The 21,669-nt window shown below is 28.5% G+C and overlaps 1 protein-coding gene across 23 annotated transcripts in view; it reads left to right on the top strand.

Annotated features, from left to right (window-relative positions):
- The window catches only part of LOC107996814 (inositol 1,4,5-trisphosphate receptor), a 39,641-nt gene that overhangs the window by 14,452 nt on the left and 3,520 nt on the right, over positions 1-21,669 (top strand). For 3 of the 23 annotated variants that reach the window (XM_062070994.1, XM_062070988.1, XM_062070989.1), the window contains exons 3-41: positions 5,444-5,514; positions 5,643-5,755; positions 5,888-5,974; positions 7,207-7,701; positions 7,797-7,935; positions 8,123-8,334; positions 8,435-8,761; positions 8,835-8,981; positions 9,052-9,353; positions 9,431-9,545; positions 9,616-9,791; positions 9,864-10,019; positions 10,104-10,254; positions 10,338-10,485; positions 10,836-10,862; positions 11,180-11,519; positions 11,597-11,762; positions 11,838-12,054; positions 12,149-12,687; positions 12,757-12,872; positions 12,975-13,110; positions 13,185-13,442; positions 13,971-13,985; positions 14,653-14,730; positions 15,512-15,632; positions 15,721-15,863; positions 15,989-16,030; positions 16,277-16,464; positions 16,532-16,643; positions 17,476-17,583; positions 19,050-19,167; positions 19,247-19,479; positions 19,563-19,704; positions 19,772-20,070; positions 20,159-20,668; positions 20,751-20,900; positions 20,979-21,171; positions 21,256-21,378; positions 21,452-21,624. In XM_062070994.1, coding sequence (XP_061926978.1) covers positions 5,444-5,514; positions 5,643-5,755; positions 5,888-5,974; positions 7,207-7,701; positions 7,797-7,935; positions 8,123-8,334; positions 8,435-8,761; positions 8,835-8,981; positions 9,052-9,353; positions 9,431-9,545; positions 9,616-9,791; positions 9,864-10,019; positions 10,104-10,254; positions 10,338-10,485; positions 10,836-10,862; positions 11,180-11,519; positions 11,597-11,762; positions 11,838-12,054; positions 12,149-12,687; positions 12,757-12,872; positions 12,975-13,110; positions 13,185-13,442; positions 13,971-13,985; positions 14,653-14,730; positions 15,512-15,632; positions 15,721-15,863; positions 15,989-16,030; positions 16,277-16,464; positions 16,532-16,643; positions 17,476-17,583; positions 19,050-19,167; positions 19,247-19,479; positions 19,563-19,704; positions 19,772-20,070; positions 20,159-20,668; positions 20,751-20,900; positions 20,979-21,171; positions 21,256-21,378; positions 21,452-21,624 — 7,186 coding nt within the window. The remainder of the gene's footprint in view (positions 1-5,443; positions 5,515-5,642; positions 5,756-5,887; positions 5,975-7,206; positions 7,702-7,796; positions 7,936-8,122; positions 8,335-8,434; positions 8,762-8,834; positions 8,982-9,051; positions 9,354-9,430; positions 9,546-9,615; positions 9,792-9,863; positions 10,020-10,103; positions 10,255-10,337; positions 10,486-10,835; positions 10,863-11,179; positions 11,520-11,596; positions 11,763-11,837; positions 12,055-12,148; positions 12,688-12,756; positions 12,873-12,974; positions 13,111-13,184; positions 13,443-13,970; positions 13,986-14,652; positions 14,731-15,511; positions 15,633-15,720; positions 15,864-15,988; positions 16,031-16,276; positions 16,465-16,531; positions 16,644-17,475; positions 17,584-19,049; positions 19,168-19,246; positions 19,480-19,562; positions 19,705-19,771; positions 20,071-20,158; positions 20,669-20,750; positions 20,901-20,978; positions 21,172-21,255; positions 21,379-21,451; positions 21,625-21,669) is intronic. The other 20 variants (XM_062071003.1, XM_062070998.1, XM_062070990.1 and 17 more) reach the window with 19 other exon arrangements.

Here is a 21,669-nt window from a genome sequence, read left to right as displayed (position 1 = left end):
CCGAGCGCTAAAGGCAGAGTATGCGTGCGTATGACTTGCGACGATGGCACGCGATCCTTTTGCGTTTCAAAACGTACATATATTATTCCTTTTATTCAAAAGATTTCAATTATTTCTAGATTTTAACGCGAATTAAATGAAAGTATTTAAGGCAGGAATTTTTTTAGAATTCTAGAATCGTGAATATTTATTATATTTTGTTTTTTGTAATACATATATCTATAATCAAATCATTGAAAAAACGATGTTGAATTGTATTTTTCCGTACAATTATAATTTTTATATTCATCTCCGACATTATATTCTATGTCTGAAAATTAATTTATCAAAAAGTTTGTTAAAAGAATAATTTAAAAAATTAATTTCAAGATTTCAATTGCTATTTCTCTGCGATTTTTAATTTTCTATTATATATTAACCAGAGATCGCAAGCATGTACAATCTAACAGGCTGTTCTATCATCAATTTGGCGATAGCACGCGATAACACTCTTATAACACTCTTTTTATCGCAAAAATCGAAGCTTCAAAGTCGAGAGGAGAGAGTGCAGGATATTTTTTTACGATGCTCGTATTGTACTGTTTATTAGATGTCAGCTGTTATCGATATCTGCACGATGGTGATCGCACTATCGAGATATACTATATATTATAATTTGTGCTTTGGTCACAGTTCATCAAACCAAATCTCCGGCTCAGTGAACGGAGTATATCTACTAATTCCTGTTCTCTGCCAGCATTCTGATTGCACGGCCACTTGTCATTCTCCATAACGATGCACTCGATGCACAAGCTCACGGTTCGTGAAAGGGGTATAATTAACGTTTTGAAACAATTTATGCTTTCATTCATCAATTCCTCACCATTTCGATTATTATGATCTGTTGTTTAATTCATCAATTAACGACATTAATATATCGACAAGTTATAAATTATAAGTCCTGTTCGCGTTCGACGAATTATATTTCAAAGTTGTTTCTTCCTGAACGATATTATAAATTATAAATTGTTAAAATTTATAACCAAGAAAATTTTTATAATCTTCCAACTGAATTAACCGATTATTAAACCTATTTATAGGAGAATGGTAATTCAAGATATTTTAATCACGATTAAAATTACGAATATCAATTAATATTTGTTAGCAACTCGTTACTACATCATGAAATTTCGATTATTTGAATTGTATCAATGTAAGAAGCTCAAAATGATAAGTTTCGCGATTCTTATCACCTTAAAGTAATATCGATGTTCCGTATGACGATCATTGATTTTATTATTTTCTCTTTTTTTCCTTTTTTTTCCTTTTTTTTTTCCCTCTCCCAAGATCTTTTAAGTGTATCATACGATTGTTGCATGTTCATTTTGCGTCAATGCTTAATTAACCAATAGATTAGATTGTCACCGATAACCATCAATCTCTTCTCGATAGATAGTTTCGTAATATTCAACCCTTAGAATCGTGCTTCTATTCTTTCTCCTCTTTTACCACGTATATGCGCGTTATTAACAATTTTAAACGATCATCAACGAAGTTTATTAATAAAATTATCGAGGGTGTGGGACAGGGTGATTTATTGATCAGCAGAAAGTGCATATCGTGGTACGCGTATCGTGGATTCCATCCGCGAGAATTCATTATTCTCCAATTCGTCTTGGAGACTCCGATTCGGGATAGTCCTTGAAATTATATTAATTGCATTTATGAAAATTTATGAAGGACATTCAAAATACTAGGAACGTGTGTCGCTTTCAGTTTTTTTTTTACATCACCTTTACATTAATTCTGAGATAAAATTTATATACGCGCCATTGCAGAATATCAATAACCAGATTGCGCAAGTTTACGTATTTATGGAAAATTTACAGAATATGCAAAAATGATATAAAAAAAATCCAAAGAAAATAATTTAATTTGTAATATCGAAAAGGGGACAGATTTTTATTTCAGTCTCTTCACAATTGTGTTCGCAACAAAAATATAAACTTTCACGAATATATTATCGATAAAATGTTTCCTACTTGTACTTATTAAATAAATTTTTATAAATCATACAAGACAAAAAAGAATATCTCTCATGAAGAATATTCAAGAAATATTCTCGAATACTTGAAACGTTTATGGTAGATTTCTAAGCTTTTCAAAAGAGATAACATACGTACGTAATGTAAGTTAAGTTCAAACTAACTCTTCTGTTTTGTTCGTAATATCTCTTCAGTAGCAACTGCAATAATGGGCCTAATATAATCGCAGTTATGTGATGGACGTCATCAACGTGATGAATGACGAAGGAGGTATATCGTCTTTTGCGAATACACCGATCGAACCATTTCGAACAGTTATGTACCATCGTGTAAATAACTTCCTTTCTAAAATTCACGTGGCGTGTCATCTTCTTGTTCGTTGAACCAACAGCTTCTCGACTTTGGCCGCTTCTCTATCGATTATTACGCAAAACCGATATCGCGAATCGCATATCTATTTATTTTATATCGAACGAAATTACAATTTTTTTCTTTTTCTCATTTTTTATACGCTTTGAAGATATTATTTCGAGTTGGACGTTGGATTCATGGACAATCTATAGATGTTTGGTAGAAGATAGGTGATAGAATCGAGACGAGAGATTCTGTAATTCGATTAGAGATATATCGGGTTTGGAATGAGTTCGTCTTTTAAAGGAAGTTTTTAGTTTATTTATTTATTTGTTTTCCTTTATATTATACTTATATGGTTTCTTTTATGAACAATTAGGAAAAATGGATGGAAATGGATCGCGATATTCGAGTAATTGCTTCGCTTTGTTTCGATAAATAACTATCCTTTACGAATAGTTTAGACTTGGATCGAATTAATTGAATCTACGAAATTATATATTCGAGGAAACGTGAGCAATGGAATCAAGATCTCAATTCTAAACGTATTGGATCGGTTGACCTGATTTTGAAAAGAAATTATTTTTCTTTTCAATTAACGAGGATATTTCATGGAGATTGTTAACAAAATTTAATTTCAATTACATATATTGTACTCGAGCAAGATAGATCGGTTTTCTTGTTCTTCTCCTTTTTTTTTAGATTAGATTCAGCTGATTCGAAATTGAATCTCTCGATCGAAAATCGAATCGGATAGATTTAAGGTGTAATCATGGGTTATTAACAAGAGACGTGGGTGTCAGGGTCGAGATGTGGTTACAATTAGACGTATCGCGTTCGGATGTTCGCGGTTACACACCAGGTGTGCACACACGTCGATTCTCGTTGTTTGTCTATTGGAATCCGCGTGCAACCTCGATTTATCGTATAATCGATTTCAATGGTGCAAATGTACAGGCTGGATTCATTGTTTATGCATGCTTCGATATGCAGAAAAAGATTATTCTCGAAATAGAGTAATCGGTTCCACGATTACGATTACGATATTTAAGAGAATACAAGTATTTCCCTTTTGTTACGCGAACGATAAATAATTTGATTGAGTATCATTGCAGAATGCAATATCATCCTATACATAATATCCTTTGAAACCTCTTCTTCTTCGTTGTTTCCTTTGGAAGATATATTATCCACACAATGCTTGATTTGTAGATGCTATATTTTCCACATTTTATCCATCTATCATAGAAGTTATGTAGATAGGAATAATAACTTCTGTTATTTTCTGTATTTCTTTGATCGACGATTTTACAGATTAATTATCGAGATTTAATCATCGATCAACAATTTGTTACATTACATACATTATCCACTGTATCAGTTTTCATAAAATTGTCAAGTAACATTTTTTTATTTTTTTACCATTAATTGAGATTTACGTTGTTGTAAAATATCCTAAATTTTTAATCGCGAATATTTTATTAATTATAATAACAGACAATAATGAATTAAATATTTTGAAAAGAAAAATATAAATAATTGTCAAAATAAGAATATATGTTTCGTCGAATACATACTTCGTGCGAATTTTGTAACCTTTTGTACATTTTACCGAACATTTTTACTAGTTTTCGAAGTAGTCAAAACAGCTTACGTTTACGTATGAAAGAAGCCTAAATGCAATCTCGTTAGCGAACTTTGTATTCTATTAGTGACCAACAACAAGACGTGGTTACTTATGGATAACCGAGCATCCGGTGAAACGGATGTAAATCAACCGATTCTTGTAATAACTTTCTTCTGCCGGTGATTAAAACAGCGTTTCTTAATTGTTATTCAGATAAGATTCGTTCTTCCCTCCATCCTGTTTCGCGTTAATCATCCATGGCGAATTCTGTGCTGCTGTTAACGCGAGTATTCCGTCGATCAATATAGTATCTTCGTCTCTGTCCAACTCGTAAACACGCCTTTGTTGTGGCAAAATAATACTCCATTCCGTTTCCATTCCCCGTGACGAATCTATTCTTACGTATTGGCATTTTCTCTGACAGAATATGTTATATATTAATAATAAAGACGCTTTGATATTAATACGTATTAATCGGTTAAATTTGATACGTTTCTTTTTTAAATCGTGTGATATTTATTCGAATTATATTTTAAAAATTTTATGGAACGATAAATTGTTTTTTAAAATTCGTTCTAGTAAAAAAAGAATATTTCCACGTAGCTTTATTTAAGTAAAAATATCTGGGGTAATTTCAAAAGGGTATCAAAAAAAGATATTTCAATCTACCATAAATGCGATTTACGCGTCATTAAATTTCATTTTCTTTTTTTCCAACATATATATATATATAATATTAACATATAAATGATGTATTTAAAAAATTAAAAAGATGTTCAAGTTCCGCTTTGACTCTCATTGAGTTTCATGGAAAAATTATTAATGAAATAATTCAATGAAAACGGCTTCGAAAGTTGTTCCATTTTCATTCCTCGTATATCATTTCATTGTAAAAAATAATTTACAACTACGCCCGACAACGGATACACAACAGTCGTATATCTTCATTCACGTTGAAAAAGTTCTTCCCCCACGTTCAAAGAAGGGGATGTAATTTGTTAGACTGGGAGCGTTGCACCTTCCCGAGGTCGGAATATTGCTCCACCGGAAGTGCACTTGTTTGTCGACGTGCGAGAACAGGACGGGCGACGAACAACGATATTTTGGCAGATGAAAGCATCTCTCATCGCTGTGTGGCTTTAAAGCTCCCGGGCAAGACTTGGCCTGCCCCAATATCGATCTGTAGCTTGCTTTCGTTCGAGCTGGACCTCTTTTATTGTTATTTCACGACAATCTCCAAAGTGTTTTATCAAGTTTGAAAGCAATTTAGAATAATAATCGTGGCCCCTTGTTGTTGTACTTTCGTAACTTCGAAACGAGTTTGAATCGAAGAGTTGAGTGAAATATTGCTATTAATAGGATATTATAGGATATTATTTTTTATATTAAAAAAAAATGGAAATTAATCTATATCTGTTAAATAATTTTAATCATTTTCTAGATTGGTGGACGACAGATGCGTGGTATGTCCCGAAGCTGGAGATTTGTCAAATCCACCAAAGAAGTTCAGAGGTAGATTATCAGAATCAACGATCATCATCATTACAATTAAAAATTTTATTTTTATTTTTTTTCGACTAGCTTTTTTTCTTTCTAATTATAATTAACATTTCGTTGGTATTTTTTGTTCAATCTTTCAGATTGTCTTTTCAAAATATGTCCTATGAATCGCTATTCCGCCCAAAAGCAATTTTGGAAGGCGGCGAAACAAAGCGCCGGTGGTACCGACGCTGTGCTTTTAAAAAGATTGCACGTGAGTTCGATTTTTGAAATATTTATTCACTTTTATTTATTATATATATGTATATATAGAAAAGTTGATAAAATTATTTATTGATTATCGATTAAATAAATATAAATGTTCTTATTCGATGCAAATTGTTAGCATGCCGCTGAAATAGAAAAGAAGCAAAATGAGACTGAGAACAAGAAATTGTTGGGAAGTGTAGTCTCCTACGGCAACGTCGTCCAGGTAAGGAACAAATAATCCTCATTTTGTTTTTCTAATATTTTTATATATTTTTATATTGTCCCCGTTTTACGCGAAGTAAATCAATTTACCTTGCGCTACACGCTTCAAAAGGTCAGCTTTTGCTTTAGAACTCAAGGACAACTCTCTTTTATATAAAAGCTCGGGAGCTTAGCATTTCTGTAATAATGAAAATATTAAATAACACTTTCTGAATGAAACACTTGATAATAATCCATTTTTTTTTCTTTATTACAATATTCCTTTATTACAAAATTTCATTTCTTTTCTTTTAAACCCTATTGTTCTTGTGATGGAAGACCTGTTACAGTGAAACAGTCACTGAATCTTCAAAATTTATTTTTAATGCTTATTGTATATCTTTATTTTAAATTTAACAATAAATTATTTAATGAATCATTTGACAAACTAAATATTAAATTTTATACGATAATATATTATTTTGCTTTCTTTTTACGTCCATTTTATTGCTAAAACGACGCAAAACGATAACTAGCTGCCAATTAACAGAATCAACTTCCTATCTGTATACATACGTCATATAGAATTATCGCGGAAGGCATCGTTAAGAATCAATACTATTGCTTTTAAACACAAAATTTCATCCCTGGAACAAAATAGCGGCTCTTGTAATTATGTGCTGTTTTAAGTGTATGATCGAATTATTAATCGTATTCGTGGTGCTTTTAGCGTCAACAACTAGGGGAACAACGTTATGCGAAGTGACGGTCGCTAAATGTATTATATACACAGAGGCGAAATATCGTCACCTGACGAACGGGCTAGAATCTATGAACGCCATTAGACGTCTACTTACTTAACGTGATGCAATAACATTGGGTCTTTGTCGAACTATCGAGCTAATTTATTACTTTTTCCTCTATATGCGCGGAAATTATAGTAGATTTAAAATATATCCAAGAAGTGATCGATGCATTTTTTATTTTAGAATCTTATAACTTTTTTTTTATTCTTTATTACTTTTCTTATTTTTTTCCCCAGGACAATGATGATTTTTTTCAATAAATTATTGTATTTAATCATTAATTGCGATATATTTTTTATTTGTAAATTTTATATACATTTGAAATAGTTCTAAATTTAAAGTATTTCAATATGATTATTGTAAAAAAAATTTCAAAGTAATATCTATCCTATTTACGATAATTATATAATTTTAATTTAAAAACGTATTATCCAAATTCTTCTTTTAGCTATTACATCTCAAATCCAATAAATTTTTGACGGTGAACAAGAGACTTCCGGCGCTTCTCGAAAAGAACGCGATGAGGGTGTATTTAGACGCGAATGGAAACGAGGGCTCTTGGCTCTATATAATGCCCTTCTACAAGCTTCGAAGCGATGGAGACAGTGTGGTCGTTGGTGACAAAGTGATTTTGGAACCAGTGAATGCTGGAAGACAAGGGTTGCATGTGGCCGCTAATTATGAATTGAGCGACAATCCTGGTTGTAAGGAGGTGAACGTTGTGAATTCAGCCACATCTTGGAAAGTAACGTTATTTATGGAGCACAGAGAGAATCAGGAGGAGATTTTAAAGGGTGGAGATGTCGTTCGACTGTTTCATGCAGAGCAAGAAAAATTTCTCACGATGGATGAGTACAAGAAGAAGCAACATGTATTTCTTAGGACCACTGGTAGAACGAGTGCCACTGCTGCTACGAGTAGTAAAGCTTTGTGGGAAGTTGAGGTAAACAAATGGTTTAATTTCTTAGTGCCAATAAGATATTATATACCTATTGAGCTAGTTAATAGAGAAATTTCAATTAATTATTTTTTCTGCAGGTAGTTCAACACGATCCTTGCAGAGGAGGAGCTGGTCATTGGAACTCTTTGTTCAGATTTAAACATTTGGCGACAGGGCAATACTTGGCTGCAGAAATTGATACCGACGAACCACGTGAGACCACAAAAGGCAAGCGTGGTAAGATAGATATCTCTGTGTAAAGTAGCATCAACGAGTGGCTTCAAGGATTGTATACGTCAAATTGTGTTTTTATGCATGTTGTAAGAGTAAAGAAACTTTTCATAGTTATATAATGAGTATTCGTAATTTTTGTGTTTAATGTCTTTGTAAATATAAATATGATGTATAATTGTTTAATTTGTAGATCCACCAGGACCGGTATATAGATTAGTATCAGTACCACATAGTAATGAAATAAGTTCCTTATTCGAGTTGGATCCAACTACATTAACGAGAGGCGATAGTTTAGTTCCACAATCTTCTTTCGTTAGATTACATCATATATGTACAAATACCTGGGTTCATTCGACTAGTGTACCAATCGATAAGGATGATGAAAAACCTGTTATGTCAAAGGTATTTTAATGAAACTTATAAGTATATGTTGTAATCTGTTCTATCGTATCTTTTTTAAAATGACACTTGTCTCAATTATATTATTATCAATTATATTAAGGTTGGCTGTGCCATTAACAAAGAAGATAAAGAGGCTTTTGCTTTAAGATCTGTATCACCAGTCGAGGTGCGAGATCTTGATTTTGCAAACGATGCTTGTAAAGTATTAGCATCGATTAGTAGCAAACTGGAAAAGGGAACGATTTCACACAATGAAAGACGAGCCGTAACCAGTTTATTACAGGATATAGTATATTTTATAGCTGGTTTAGAAAATGAGCAAAATAAATCCGAAGCTTTAGATTTAATCGTTACTAATGCAGTTAGAGACCGACAAAAGTTATTACGAGAACAATATATACTTGGTCAATTATTTAAAATACTTCAGGTATCATAAATTGTCAAATGTTTCGTTAAATCTAAATTTTAGATATGTAACTTTTCTAAAGTTTTATTCGTAGGCTCCATTCTTAGAGTCTGCAGAAGGTGAGGGACCATTTCTTAGGATAGAAGAATTGAACGATCCACGACACGCGCCGTATAAATACATGTTTCGCTTATGTTATCGAATACTTAGATTATCTCAACAAGATTATCGGAAAAATCAGGTATCTTATATAATTGTGTTTTTTTTTTTAATTATCGATCAAATCTTTACTAATTTATTTTGTAAAACAGGAATATATTGCAAAACATTTTGCTTTTATGCAAAAACAAATTGGATATGATATTTTGGCGGAAGACACTATTACTGCATTATTGCATAATAATAGAAAATTATTAGAAAAACATATCACGGCAGCAGAAATTGAAACTTTTGTAGGACTTGTAAGAAAAAATATGCACAATTGGGAATCTAGATTCCTGGATTATTTATCAGATTTGTGTATTTCTAATAGAAAAGCAATTGCCGTGACACAAGAATTAATTTGCAAAAGTGTATTAAGTGAAAAAAATAAAGATATTTTAATAGAAACTAAGTAAGATATATTTCATTAATAATAATAATTTTATTTATATAAATTCGATATACGATTATTATCATTATTTTTCTTAGAATGACGAAAACACAAGTTGAGGTTGAAGAGTTAGATGAGAAACAGGAGAATGATGAACCGCGGATTACTGTGATGGAAGAATATGAAATTTTCCTTATATGGAATAATGGAACAGTTAGTATTGTAATAAATATTTCTAGATTTATATTTAAAATTTATTCATAATTTTTAATGATCTATGCAGAAATCAATGTCATTAAATGAGTTATCAAGGGGAGCAAAGATAGGCAATATTCAAGATGCGGCAATATTGGATTATTATAGGCATCAATTAAATCTTTTTAGTAACATGTGTTTAAATAGACAATATTTGGCATTGAATAACTTATCACCCCATTTGGATATTGGTCTTATACTTAAGTAAGTAAAAATAATGTCATCATTATTAAATAATTATTTATATTATATAAAATATTTTTATGAAAAATTTAGATGTATGGAAGATGAAACAGTACCATATGAATTGCGCGCATCATTTTGCCGACTTATGTTACATCTTCATGTTGATAGAGATCCACAGGAACAAGTTACGCCAGTTAAATATGCTCGACTGTGGTCTGAAATTCCTTCGAAAATGAGTATTAATGAGTATGTGAAAAGAGAATTACATAATATAGGAAGTAATTGTATATGTTTTGATATCTTTAAAATATGTATTGTGTTTGCTTTTAGTTATGATGCAAACAGGATGCGAGATCAAAATAAAGAAGTTGTACGTGCTAAATTTAGCGCAACTATAATGTTTGTAGAAGATTATTTGTGTAATGTTGTAGCAAAAATGTGGTCCTTTGCTGATCAAGAACAAAATAAACTTACATTTGAAGTAAGATATTATATTAAATATATTTTATATTTAAAAGAATTTAAATTATATAATGTTATTTTAATATTTTAATATTGTTTTAGGTCGTTAAATTGGCACGTGATTTAATTTATTTTGGATTCTATAGTTTCAGTGATCTTTTGAGATTAACGAAAACGTTACTCAGTATTTTGGATTGTATTTCAGAAAATGATGTAGCCGATGGAAAAATTCCAACTGGTGAAATTGATTGTAAGTCCATCGTAAAATTGTTTTTTTATTAATAGATGCTCAATTAACACATTGTTTGGATGTAATATTCCTTGTATAACATTATTAATTCCCGATAATTGTATCCTTTCTTTACACCATAAAATGTCACTGTATCTTTTCCTTTTACATTATGTAAATATTTAATACCGAATAAATAAATGATATCATAAGCCTTTTAACATCCATGTATATAAGTTAACAATATAATTATTTTGATAGTATGTAGATAAATTAATAATATAAGTAAATAAATATACACTTTATATATACGCACATATTTTGATATATTTTTAAATGATTAACTAACTAAATATTGAAAACTTCTAAAGCTGATTCTGTGGATTCTAAGGACATAGGTAATATATTATTGCGAATTAATTAGGTAGCATGTTACTTTGTAATATTTTTTGCACTTCTATTTGTCTCACATAACATCTTCCTTTGTTACATTCCTTCTTAATTTTATTTTAAGTCAATTTTGTGTTAAAAAATATAAATATTTTATTAAAAGCAGCGATCTCAAATAATATATATAAACTTTATTCAATCTTCATTCAATTTTTAAAGCTTGAAATTATTTTTTTTTAAATTTATAAAAAAAAATATTTAAATATAAAATCACTCTATTTAATAAATTAAGAACGCATTTAAAAATGTTTATAATATTTAATAGCGGAAGGTGGAGTATTAAGATGTATTGGAGACATGGGTGCAGTAATGACGAGCTTAACACTGGGACCAGCAGGACAAGTATTAGCAGGAAGTTCTTCTCCAAGACCAAAACCACTTTTAAAGAAAGAATATCCTCTGGTGATGGATACAAAATTGAAAATAATCGAAATTTTACAATTTATACTTGATGTTCGATTGGATTATAGAATTTCTTGTTTATTGAGTATTTTCAAACAAGAATTTGATGAAACTGAAAGAGCTTCTGGTGATTTGAGTCTCGGCCAGAAAACTATTGATTTAGAATTAATAGGTACACAAGCGGAAGGTATATTTGGTAGCAGGTAATACATTATTCATTTTTTATAATTTTTTTTATTTATTTATATTAAATAAATATTTCATGAATTATTTTATTTAGCGAGGAATGTGTGGCGTTAGATTTAGATGGACAAGGTGGTAGAACATTTCTGCGTGTTTTACTCCATTTGGCAATGCATGATTATCCTCCACTAGTTTCCGGAGCATTACATTTGCTTTTTAGGCATTTTAGTCAGAGACAAGAAGTTTTACAAGCATTTAAACAAGTATGTTACATTATTTATAATATTATCATATAATATAAATGAAAAAATATAAACTTATTAAATTATTGTAAATAGGTTCAACTTTTAGTTTCCGATAGTGATGTTGAATCTTACAAACAAATAAAGTCAGATTTGGATGTTTTAAGACAATCAGTTGAAAAATCGGAACTTTGGGTTTATAAATCTAAAGCATCAGAAGAACATGGCAATAAAAAAAAGAAAAGTAAAGAAGACGAGGATGATGCTACTCCTCGTAAGGCACCACCACAACTATCTACGACAGATAAGAAAGGTTTTGTTAATAATTTTTTTTAAATAAAATGTTGAAATAAGTTGAAAAATCAAAGGCAAAATTTTCCTAATACAAATATTATTTATAATTATAGGATCTGCAATAGATTTAGATATTGGTCCACCATTACATGCAGATCAAGCGGAGGAATATAAGAAAATACAACAAATTTTAATTCGAATGAACAAATTATGTATCCAAACGATAGGTGGTCAGATAAAACCACGAAAACATGAACAAAGACTTTTACGTAATGTTGGAGTACACACCGTTGTTTTAGATTTATTACAAGTTCCATTTGACGCGAAAGAAGATGTTAGAATGAATGAATTAATGCGATTGGCACATGATTTCTTGCAAAATTTTTGTTTAGGAAATCAACAAAATCAAGTTCTGTTGCATAAACAATTAGATTTATTTCTAAATCCTGGTATACGTGAAGCTCAAACGATATGTAGTATTTTTCAAGATAATTCGACTTTATGCAATGAAGTAAGTGCTAAAGTGATACAACATTTTGTACATTGCATAGAAACTCATGGGAAACATGTGCAATATTTAAAATTTCTTCAAACAATAGTAAAAGCCGAAAATCAATTTATCAGAAAATGTCAGGAAATGGTGATGCAAGAAGTAAGTGATATTAATTTGAAAAAATAAATTCATTTATATTTAAAAATTATTAATAATTGCTTTTTTTAGTTGGTTCAAGCAGGTGAAGACGTTTTAGTTTTTTATAATGATCGAGCTTCTTTTAATCATTTTGTGGAAATGATGCGATCTGAACGACATCGGATGGATGAAAGTAGTCCACTTAAGTATGTATTTAAAATATATAACAAAAGTTATAATTATGATAATTAAATTATATATTTTATGAATATATAAATATAAAATATATTAAATATAAAATATTTTAGGTATCACGTAGAATTAGTTAAATTATTAGCTTGTTGTACAATGGGCAAAAATGTTAATACTGAAATTAAATGTCACAGTCTTTTACCATTAGATGATATTGTTGCTATGGTATCACATCCGGATTGTATACCAGAAGTAAGTTATTTGATAATTGTTTCTGAAAAAAAAATATATTTTTGAAATGAATTACGAATAATTATATTTTATAGGTAAAAGAAGCATATATAAATTTTCTTAATCATTGTTACATTGATACAGAAGTAGAAATGAAAGAAATCTACACATCAAATCATATGTGGTCATTATTTGAAAAATCATTCATTGTAGATATGGGAATTATAGCAACAGCTACGCATGATCGCGAACATGCTGATATATCTCTGGAAAATTATGTGACAGGTTGCCTAATGAATATCATTACAACGTTCTTTAGCAGTCCATTTTCAGATCAAAGTACCACAGTACAGGTATTGTATTTTTCTACTTTATTTTTTAAAATAAACTTTATGGTTTTCTCTTGAAAATATATTTATAAAATTACAATTCGAATCTATATTATAATTGGCTTAAATGTTAAATTTAACAAAATTATTTATCTTTGTTATTTGTGAAATTTGTCACGAATTTTCAAACTAATATTAATAGTTATTTAATGGATTTGACACTCTAATTTATTAAGCACATCAATTTATGTACACAAATAATTAATAAGCAAAACAAAAATTATTTTTTACTATATGTATTTATGTAATTTTAATAATAGCACAAGTTTTCACATAATATTCATTTTTTTATGGATTTATTTATAATTATATTTATTTCTATTAAATTTTAAATTGTACAGTTAATATTATTTGTATAATGAGACATATACATAGCAAACTAATAAGATATTATTGTTTTCTAATATTCTAATTATAGTTATATAAGTAATTATCTTATAACATAAATATTTAAAAATTAAATATTTGTTATTTTTCATTACTTAACTGAAGTACATCATAATGGAGGTAATTTTTCGAAAACGATATGGAATTAAATTAGAACTAATGTAATAATTAGAATTTTCTAAAATTGTATGATTTTTATCATAGTAATTTATAAATATAACTTATAAAAGTATAATATAAAAGTTTTTTTTGAATATAAATTTGATTTTCAAACATATATATATATATATACAATATAAGCATAATAAATAAACATAAAATAATTAAGTTAATATAAAGTAATTACATGCAAAAATCTGTGCAATTACTCTATTATTTAATTTATCTGATTAATTTCTCGCTTTGCATGATAAACATATTAATTTAGATTTATTTAAAAGCCAAGTACATATCACACATTTATGGAGGCATTAATATTTATTTAAATAATCATTTGTTTTATTTCATTTAATATTTCACTATATATTTATGTATAATATATTAATGTATATATTTTTTTTTATATCAGTATATTTATTTGTTTATACGCTGATACGCTAGAGTAATATTATAAATTAATAATTATAGCGATAATATATTTTTTGATGTGTGCTTGGTAATTGGTGATTGCATCAGCGGCATGTTCTGTGTTTTTGGCATGCAACACCTGGCCTTCTTTGACTCATCAACATTGGTTTACTGGGTCTGGGTGCTGGGTCTATATGGTGGTGGGTTGATTTACTAATAGAAACATCTCCACGAGGCTAGACTTTATTGGAACATCAAGGAAAGTGACCGGATTACTGATACTAATCTTGCTGGCTATGTGAGTACTGACATTAAAAAAATGTCCAGTTATGAGCAACTGTAAATACTTGCAATACTAATATGATATAATATAATTTGATGATTAGATATGAGATTAAAAAAAAGGAAATTTTATTCATTATTCATTATTGTACATATTTTTATTATATATAATCTTTTTAATTTAAAAAAATTTTGTATAAGTATTCATTGTAAATGCATTCTTATATAATTCAATAATAGCACAATTTAAAGAAAATTGAAAAATATAAATGTGATTCATTAATGATATTTTTCACATTCCAAAGTTTAAATGTTGTAAATATAAACTCTAATATGTATTTGGATTAAACTAACACATTCACTGTCTTTAATAATTAAGCAAGCTTGCTATATAAATACTAACCAAATCTTATTTTATTTGGAATACTCTTCTATATCTATCCTTTTGCATTTCATGCAGCATGAATCTGTAGTTTAACATATATGAAACTATTTTTTTATTGAAGCTTGGCAATGAGTGTGTTATATTATATACAAAAAATAATTATAATATTAATTATAATTATAACATTTTATTATATAATAATAATATATAATAATAATTATAATTATAATATTTTGTTATATTATGGATATAATATATAATAAGTATATCTGCTTTGTATAAATTTAAATAAAAGTTATAATATAAAAAATAAATACAATATAAGATAATTAATAATATATATTTATATATATATATCTATACATATATAATAAATTTTAATAATATTAAAAGAAATTTCTTTTTATAATAGACTCGACAACCTATATTCGTTCAATTACTTCATGCGGCTTTTAAAGTTTCACAATGCTCATGGTTAAATGCTGGTCAAAGATTTAATGTTGAAAATTGTATACGAACGTTGTCGGATGTAGGTAAGTTTGTTTGAATTCATTGTATAAATTTAAGACTTTTTTGTATATTCATTTTATATTTATAAAAAAATGTTATTCAAATCATCAGCTAAAGGGAGAGGTATAGCCATTCCAACAGATTTAGAAAGCCAAGTTGCTTCTATGTTTAATAAAGCAGCAATGCTTAGTAGACAAACAAGTAAATGGCTTCAAGCTGCAAAACAACCAAAGATAGAACGCACACAAAGTCAGGTAATTTTTCTTGAAAGACTTATTCGAAAAAGTTAATTAAAATCTTTTTTATTTTTATCAATTTTTATATTATATATTGAATGATTATAATCCATTTATAATTGATATGATCTTTGAATGTATAGAGTGACTTAATTTGTGAGGAAGATAGGGAAGAAAAAGATCAGGTATAAGTCACTCATAAAAATTTGAGTTTAGTAGCTTAATATAATTTTAGTGCTTTAGTGTAGTTCAATATTAGTGAACCGTAGTTTGCGAATAGTATCCACAAAACTACGAACAAATAGGATATATTGTATGTATAATAAAATAACAGAATTATTATTAGATATATAATACATTAGAAAAAATATTTAATTATTATGATATTAAATATTTTGTTAATTATTATGAAATAATATATCTTTATATAGCTGATGCGTTTGGATCGAAGTATCATAGAAGGTTTACAAGATATAGTATCGTTATTAGAAGAACAATTGAAACCACTAGTTCAGTCAGAATTATCTTTATTAGTGGATATACTCTATCGACCAGAATTACTATTTCCAGCTGCGACTGACGCTAGAAAACGATGCGAAAATGGCGGCTTTATCAAAAGGTGAATAATTTTCTACAATTAATATTATTTTAATATATTTTATTACCAATAATTTTATATTGTTCAGATTAATCAAACATACCGAAAAATTACTTGAAGAGAAGGAAGAAAAATTATGTGTAAAAGTGTTAAGGACTCTTAGAGAAATGATGGCTATTGACCCTGAATATGGAGAAAAAGTGAGTTCTGCAATATTATATTCTGCATGTGATTACAAGAATCATATCTACTATACGAAGAGAATCACAGATATTATGGAAAAGGGCATTCAGTTGTTTCCGACAAAATGTTATTGATATTAATTAACGGTGACAAATTCTTTAGGCATGCTTTATTTATTACATTAATTAGTTTAATACTAATAGATCTTTTGGAATGTAATAGAGATTGATTGTTATTGCCCTTAGTGTATCGATACATTTAACAATTTCAGCAATTTTCGAGCTTACAATAAATGCGATAAATTAAATGCATGCGCAAATTTGGTAGATATGTAAATTTTCGGCGAATATAAAAAATGAAAATCATTATTATCAATATATTATGAAAAATATTAGCAATCATGAGCTAATTCATTTTTATTGCTTTTTTAAATTAAAATTATATTAATGCTCTATTGTATCAAGAAGGAAAGATTTTGAAAATATTATTTGGAGCATGCCATTTTTAATTGGGATTTGCTGCCGTTAATTAGCACCGCACCTCAATTGATTAAACATATTAATCGCTCTAAACTCTAAATGAACCTATATTTACGAAAATTTGTGTCTCCATATCCATTCGTTCTTTACATGTTTGCCGAAAAGCTAAATGCCCATATGTTCACGGCACATTTTAGATAATCAGCATATACACGATTGACAGTTATTTTAGTTAGCATATATAAAATAAAGCGAACGAAGAGAAACATATAATAAAATCTTTTATACTACAAAGATTTAAATAACAGTGGGTGAGTAGGTTTCGTAGAATAGATATGTAGGTAAAGATGTTTTCATGCTGCAAACGAAGAGCGAAGATGTCTTGGAAAAAGAGGAAACAGAGCAGAAGGCCGAGTCACAAGTTGGAATAGACTCTGTTGATGAGTCTGAGACTCGTCCAATGACTCAGCAAGAGCGGGTAAAAATTAAAGTAGATAACAACGGTAATTTGTGGGCACAACGTATATAAATTGACAACATGAATTTGATTTAATGCGAATTTATCTTATCATCACTATCGTTATTTATTATATATTTTTACAAGTTTCAATATTAAATATTTTTTTGTTTTAATTGTTATATGCAATATAATATAGGGAATCCTATTGATACATAAGGAATTTATAATCTATCAATATTAATATTAAAAGCATATATATATATATATATTATATATTAATTATATTTTACAATTTTATGAAATTTAAATACATGTTCTTTAATAATTATTTATAACAATCTTCGTATAATGCATAATGAAATTTGCTTAAGAACAAATATAATGTACGTTGTGTAGGTACCTTATATGCATGTGCTTGATTGATTTCATTACATACACTATAGTTCATTTTATCTACTCTATCATATTCTTATATTAATTCTTCTTTTTTAATAAGTAGGATATAAGCATTATTATATTAGTATAGGTATGTGATCTCGTGTATAAAAATAATTATGATTTACGATATAAAATTGATATTATAATTATCGATTTTTTTTTTACTTGAACATGAGTATATTTGAATTGATAAGCAAATAATTATTTGAATAAGTTGAATAATTTCAACTTATCGTGAATCAAAATTCCTATAGAATTTTTAAATCATTATTTTACCTAGTGTAAAATAACTCTCTAAATATATTTCAGTATGGGCATAGAGTTTAGAAATAGAAAAAAATAAGAAAGTACAGTATATGTACATATATTTTTATTATAAATAGGGTGTACCAATACGTCTCTTTTTTACCATTTTTTTAAATTATAGTATATATCCTTTGTAGTATGAGAACAATGTAGAACGTAGAATTCAGATTGCATTTTAAATATAGAATTATTAAGCAATTAAATAAGTATATTAGAAATTGCAAAAATGTACACATATAGTACATCTACATATACTGTATCTAAAACGATTCATTCTTTTTGTTATTCCCTTATTTTTAATATATTAAACAATCTCTTTTACAATTCACAAAGTTTATCTATTTGATTCTGCATTTTTCCTCAAAATTTCCAAATCTAAACGTAATTTTTTATATATATTTTTTAAAATATATCACAATATTTTTAATAAAAATTAATTTTTTCACATTTTTGTTTTCACATAAAGTCAATTAGGATATATATTAAAATATAAAGAGCTGCAAGTATTTCTTATTCTGAAGCACAAGTAATGTATATACACATCGATTTAATTATTTTTATTATTAAATCAATACAATTATTAATATTTTCATAATATATAACAGGTATAATGCACTGATATTCCCTTTAAAATATAACTTTTCGAACTTTTTTCAATTATTATGCACGATGTATTGGTACATCTCGTAATTCAAATTTATTTTATCATACTAATATTTTTCTTGTTTCCTTTTTCCTAGGGAGATGCGCTAAGAAACAATCTCCTGGCTCGTTACTTTGGAAAATCTTTTATACAAAAACCGGAAACCGTGGAAATCGGAGTTTCGCATAGTGCTCCAGTTACTCATGGACCAGGAGGTATAGATAAAACTTTTAAAAAATAATATTTTTCTTTATTTTTTTTAAATAATTTTATTAAATAATTCAATCCCAATAGCTAAACTATTGAGTCGGGCGGGCCGCACTTTGCACGAAATTCAAAGTCATCTTGATCGTGAAGGCGCCTCGGATTTGGTAGTGGAGTTAGTAATTAAAAGTGTACATTCTCCGAGTATATTTGTCGAAGCTATAGAACTTGGTATTGCATTATTAGAAGGAGGAAATCCTATTATTCAGAAAAGCGTATACAATAAATTGATGGGTGGTGATTTAAGCCAATCCTTTTTCAAGGCATGTTAATCAGCATTATTTTAAACGCTTTGATGAAGTTATAAGAATAAATAATTTAATGTAAAAAATATATAATTTAATAGGTATTTTACGATAAGATGAAAGATGCGCAACAAGAAATCAAATCTACGGTTACTGTAAATACCTCTGATATAGCAGCTAAAGCTCATGAAGACAAAGAGCAGAATAAAGAAATAGAAAAAATATCGAGAAAGCGTACATCAGGTATAATACAACTGCATTCCAATTAAATTCATTTAGATTTGTTTACATTAATTTCTGTTCCATACAGGAAAACCTAATGGAATAGTAATAACAGATGAATTACGAGAGGAATTGAATCAGGCTGCATCATCCACTGTTCAAGCGTATGCGAATGTTCGTAATCTTGCTTCTGGTGATGATGCATCAAATAATGCAGCTCTCGGTAGTGCACTCGAAGACATGATAGCTGAAAAATTGGAAAGGCATCGTACTGGAACGAGTGGTACGGAAAGAGATGAAGGGCAATTGAGCGCGAAGGTTTTAGTAATGCAACCAATTTTACGTTTCTTGCAATTATTATGTGAAAATCACAATCGTGATTTGCAGGTAAGATTTTTTTGATTTTCATATTAACTTTAATATTACTTTCGATATTGTAGAATTTATTACATTAATATTTTTTTTATTTTTACAGAATTTCTTACGTAATCAAAATAACAAAACGAACTTTAATTTAGTATCCGAAACGCTTATGTTTCTGGATTGCATCTGCGGTTCAACGACTGGCGGATTAGGATTGTTAGGATTGTATATAAATGAACATAATGTTGCGCTGATCAATCAGACTTTAGAAACATTAACAGAATATTGTCAGGGACCATGTCACGATAATCAGAATTGTATCGCGACTCACGAGTCTAATGGATTAGATATAATTACAGCCTTGATACTGAATGATATTAATCCTTTAGGAAAGACTAGAATGGATTTAGTGTTAGAATTAAAAAATAATGCTAGCAAATTATTGCTCGCTATAATGGAAAGTAGAGGAGACAGTGAAAATGCAGAAAGAATTATGTATAATATGAATCCAAAACAATTAGTTGATGTTGCATGTCGTGCGTTTCATCAAGAATCTTTAGATGATGATGGTGATACAGATGATTCCTCTACAGATGGTGAAGAAGGAGTATCACCCAAAGAAGTAATAATATTTGGAAAATAATAAATTTCGAATAACAAACAAAGTAAGATACTAATTACTAATAATTAATTATTTTTTTCAGGTTGGGCATAATATTTATATTTTATGTCATCAATTAGCACAACACAATAAAGAATTAGCATCGATGTTAAAACCATCTGAACAAAATAATGCAGATCCAAAAATTAATAAAGCACTACAATATTATGCAACTCATACAGCTCAAATTGAGGTATAATATAACATTTATATTATATACATATATAATTAGGAAACATTTTAAAAATAATTTGTAATTTATTTTATATAGATTGTTAGACATGATAGAACATTGGAACAAATTGTGTTTCCTATTCCTGAAATTTGTGAACTTATTACATTGGACACAAAGATTAAAGTACTACATACTACAGAACGTGATGACCAAGGATCAAAAGTTTCAGACTTCTTTGAAAGGACTGAAGATATGTTCAATGAAATGAAGTGGCAAAAGAAACTTAGAGGTATGATATTTCAATATTGATGTTTTGTTCATTACATTTTTTTTAAAAATACATTTTAAAAATATATTCTTTATAATTTTTTAGGACAACCAGTACTATTTTGGATGAGTAGTTATATGTCACTTTGGAGCAATATTTTATTCAATTGTGCAGTACTCATAAATCTTATTGTAGCTTTCTTTTATCCATTTGTAGACTCTGTGCCTAGTAAGTTTTTTTCTAACAACTGTTTTTTTTATCAGATAAATGAATTTAAATGTTTATTTTTTTTTTATTGTAGAACTAAGTTCACATTTATCTGCTCTTATTTGGACGGTAATGTTATCGTCAGCAGTTATTGTCATTACACTACCACGAGAATCTGGTATACGAACGCTAGTAGCTTCAACAATATTACGATTGATTTTTTCTATAGGACCAAAACCAACGTTATGGTTACTCGGTTTCCTTACGGTAATAGTTTTAGAAATTTTTTAAAAAATATATAATTAAAATATT

Source organism: Apis cerana, linkage group LG2 (assembly GCF_029169275.1).
Source record: "Apis cerana isolate GH-2021 linkage group LG2, AcerK_1.0, whole genome shotgun sequence".
In the NCBI taxonomy this organism is placed as follows: Eukaryota; Metazoa; Arthropoda; class Insecta; order Hymenoptera; family Apidae; genus Apis; species Apis cerana.
This window is presented reverse-complemented; position numbering and strand designations above follow the sequence as displayed.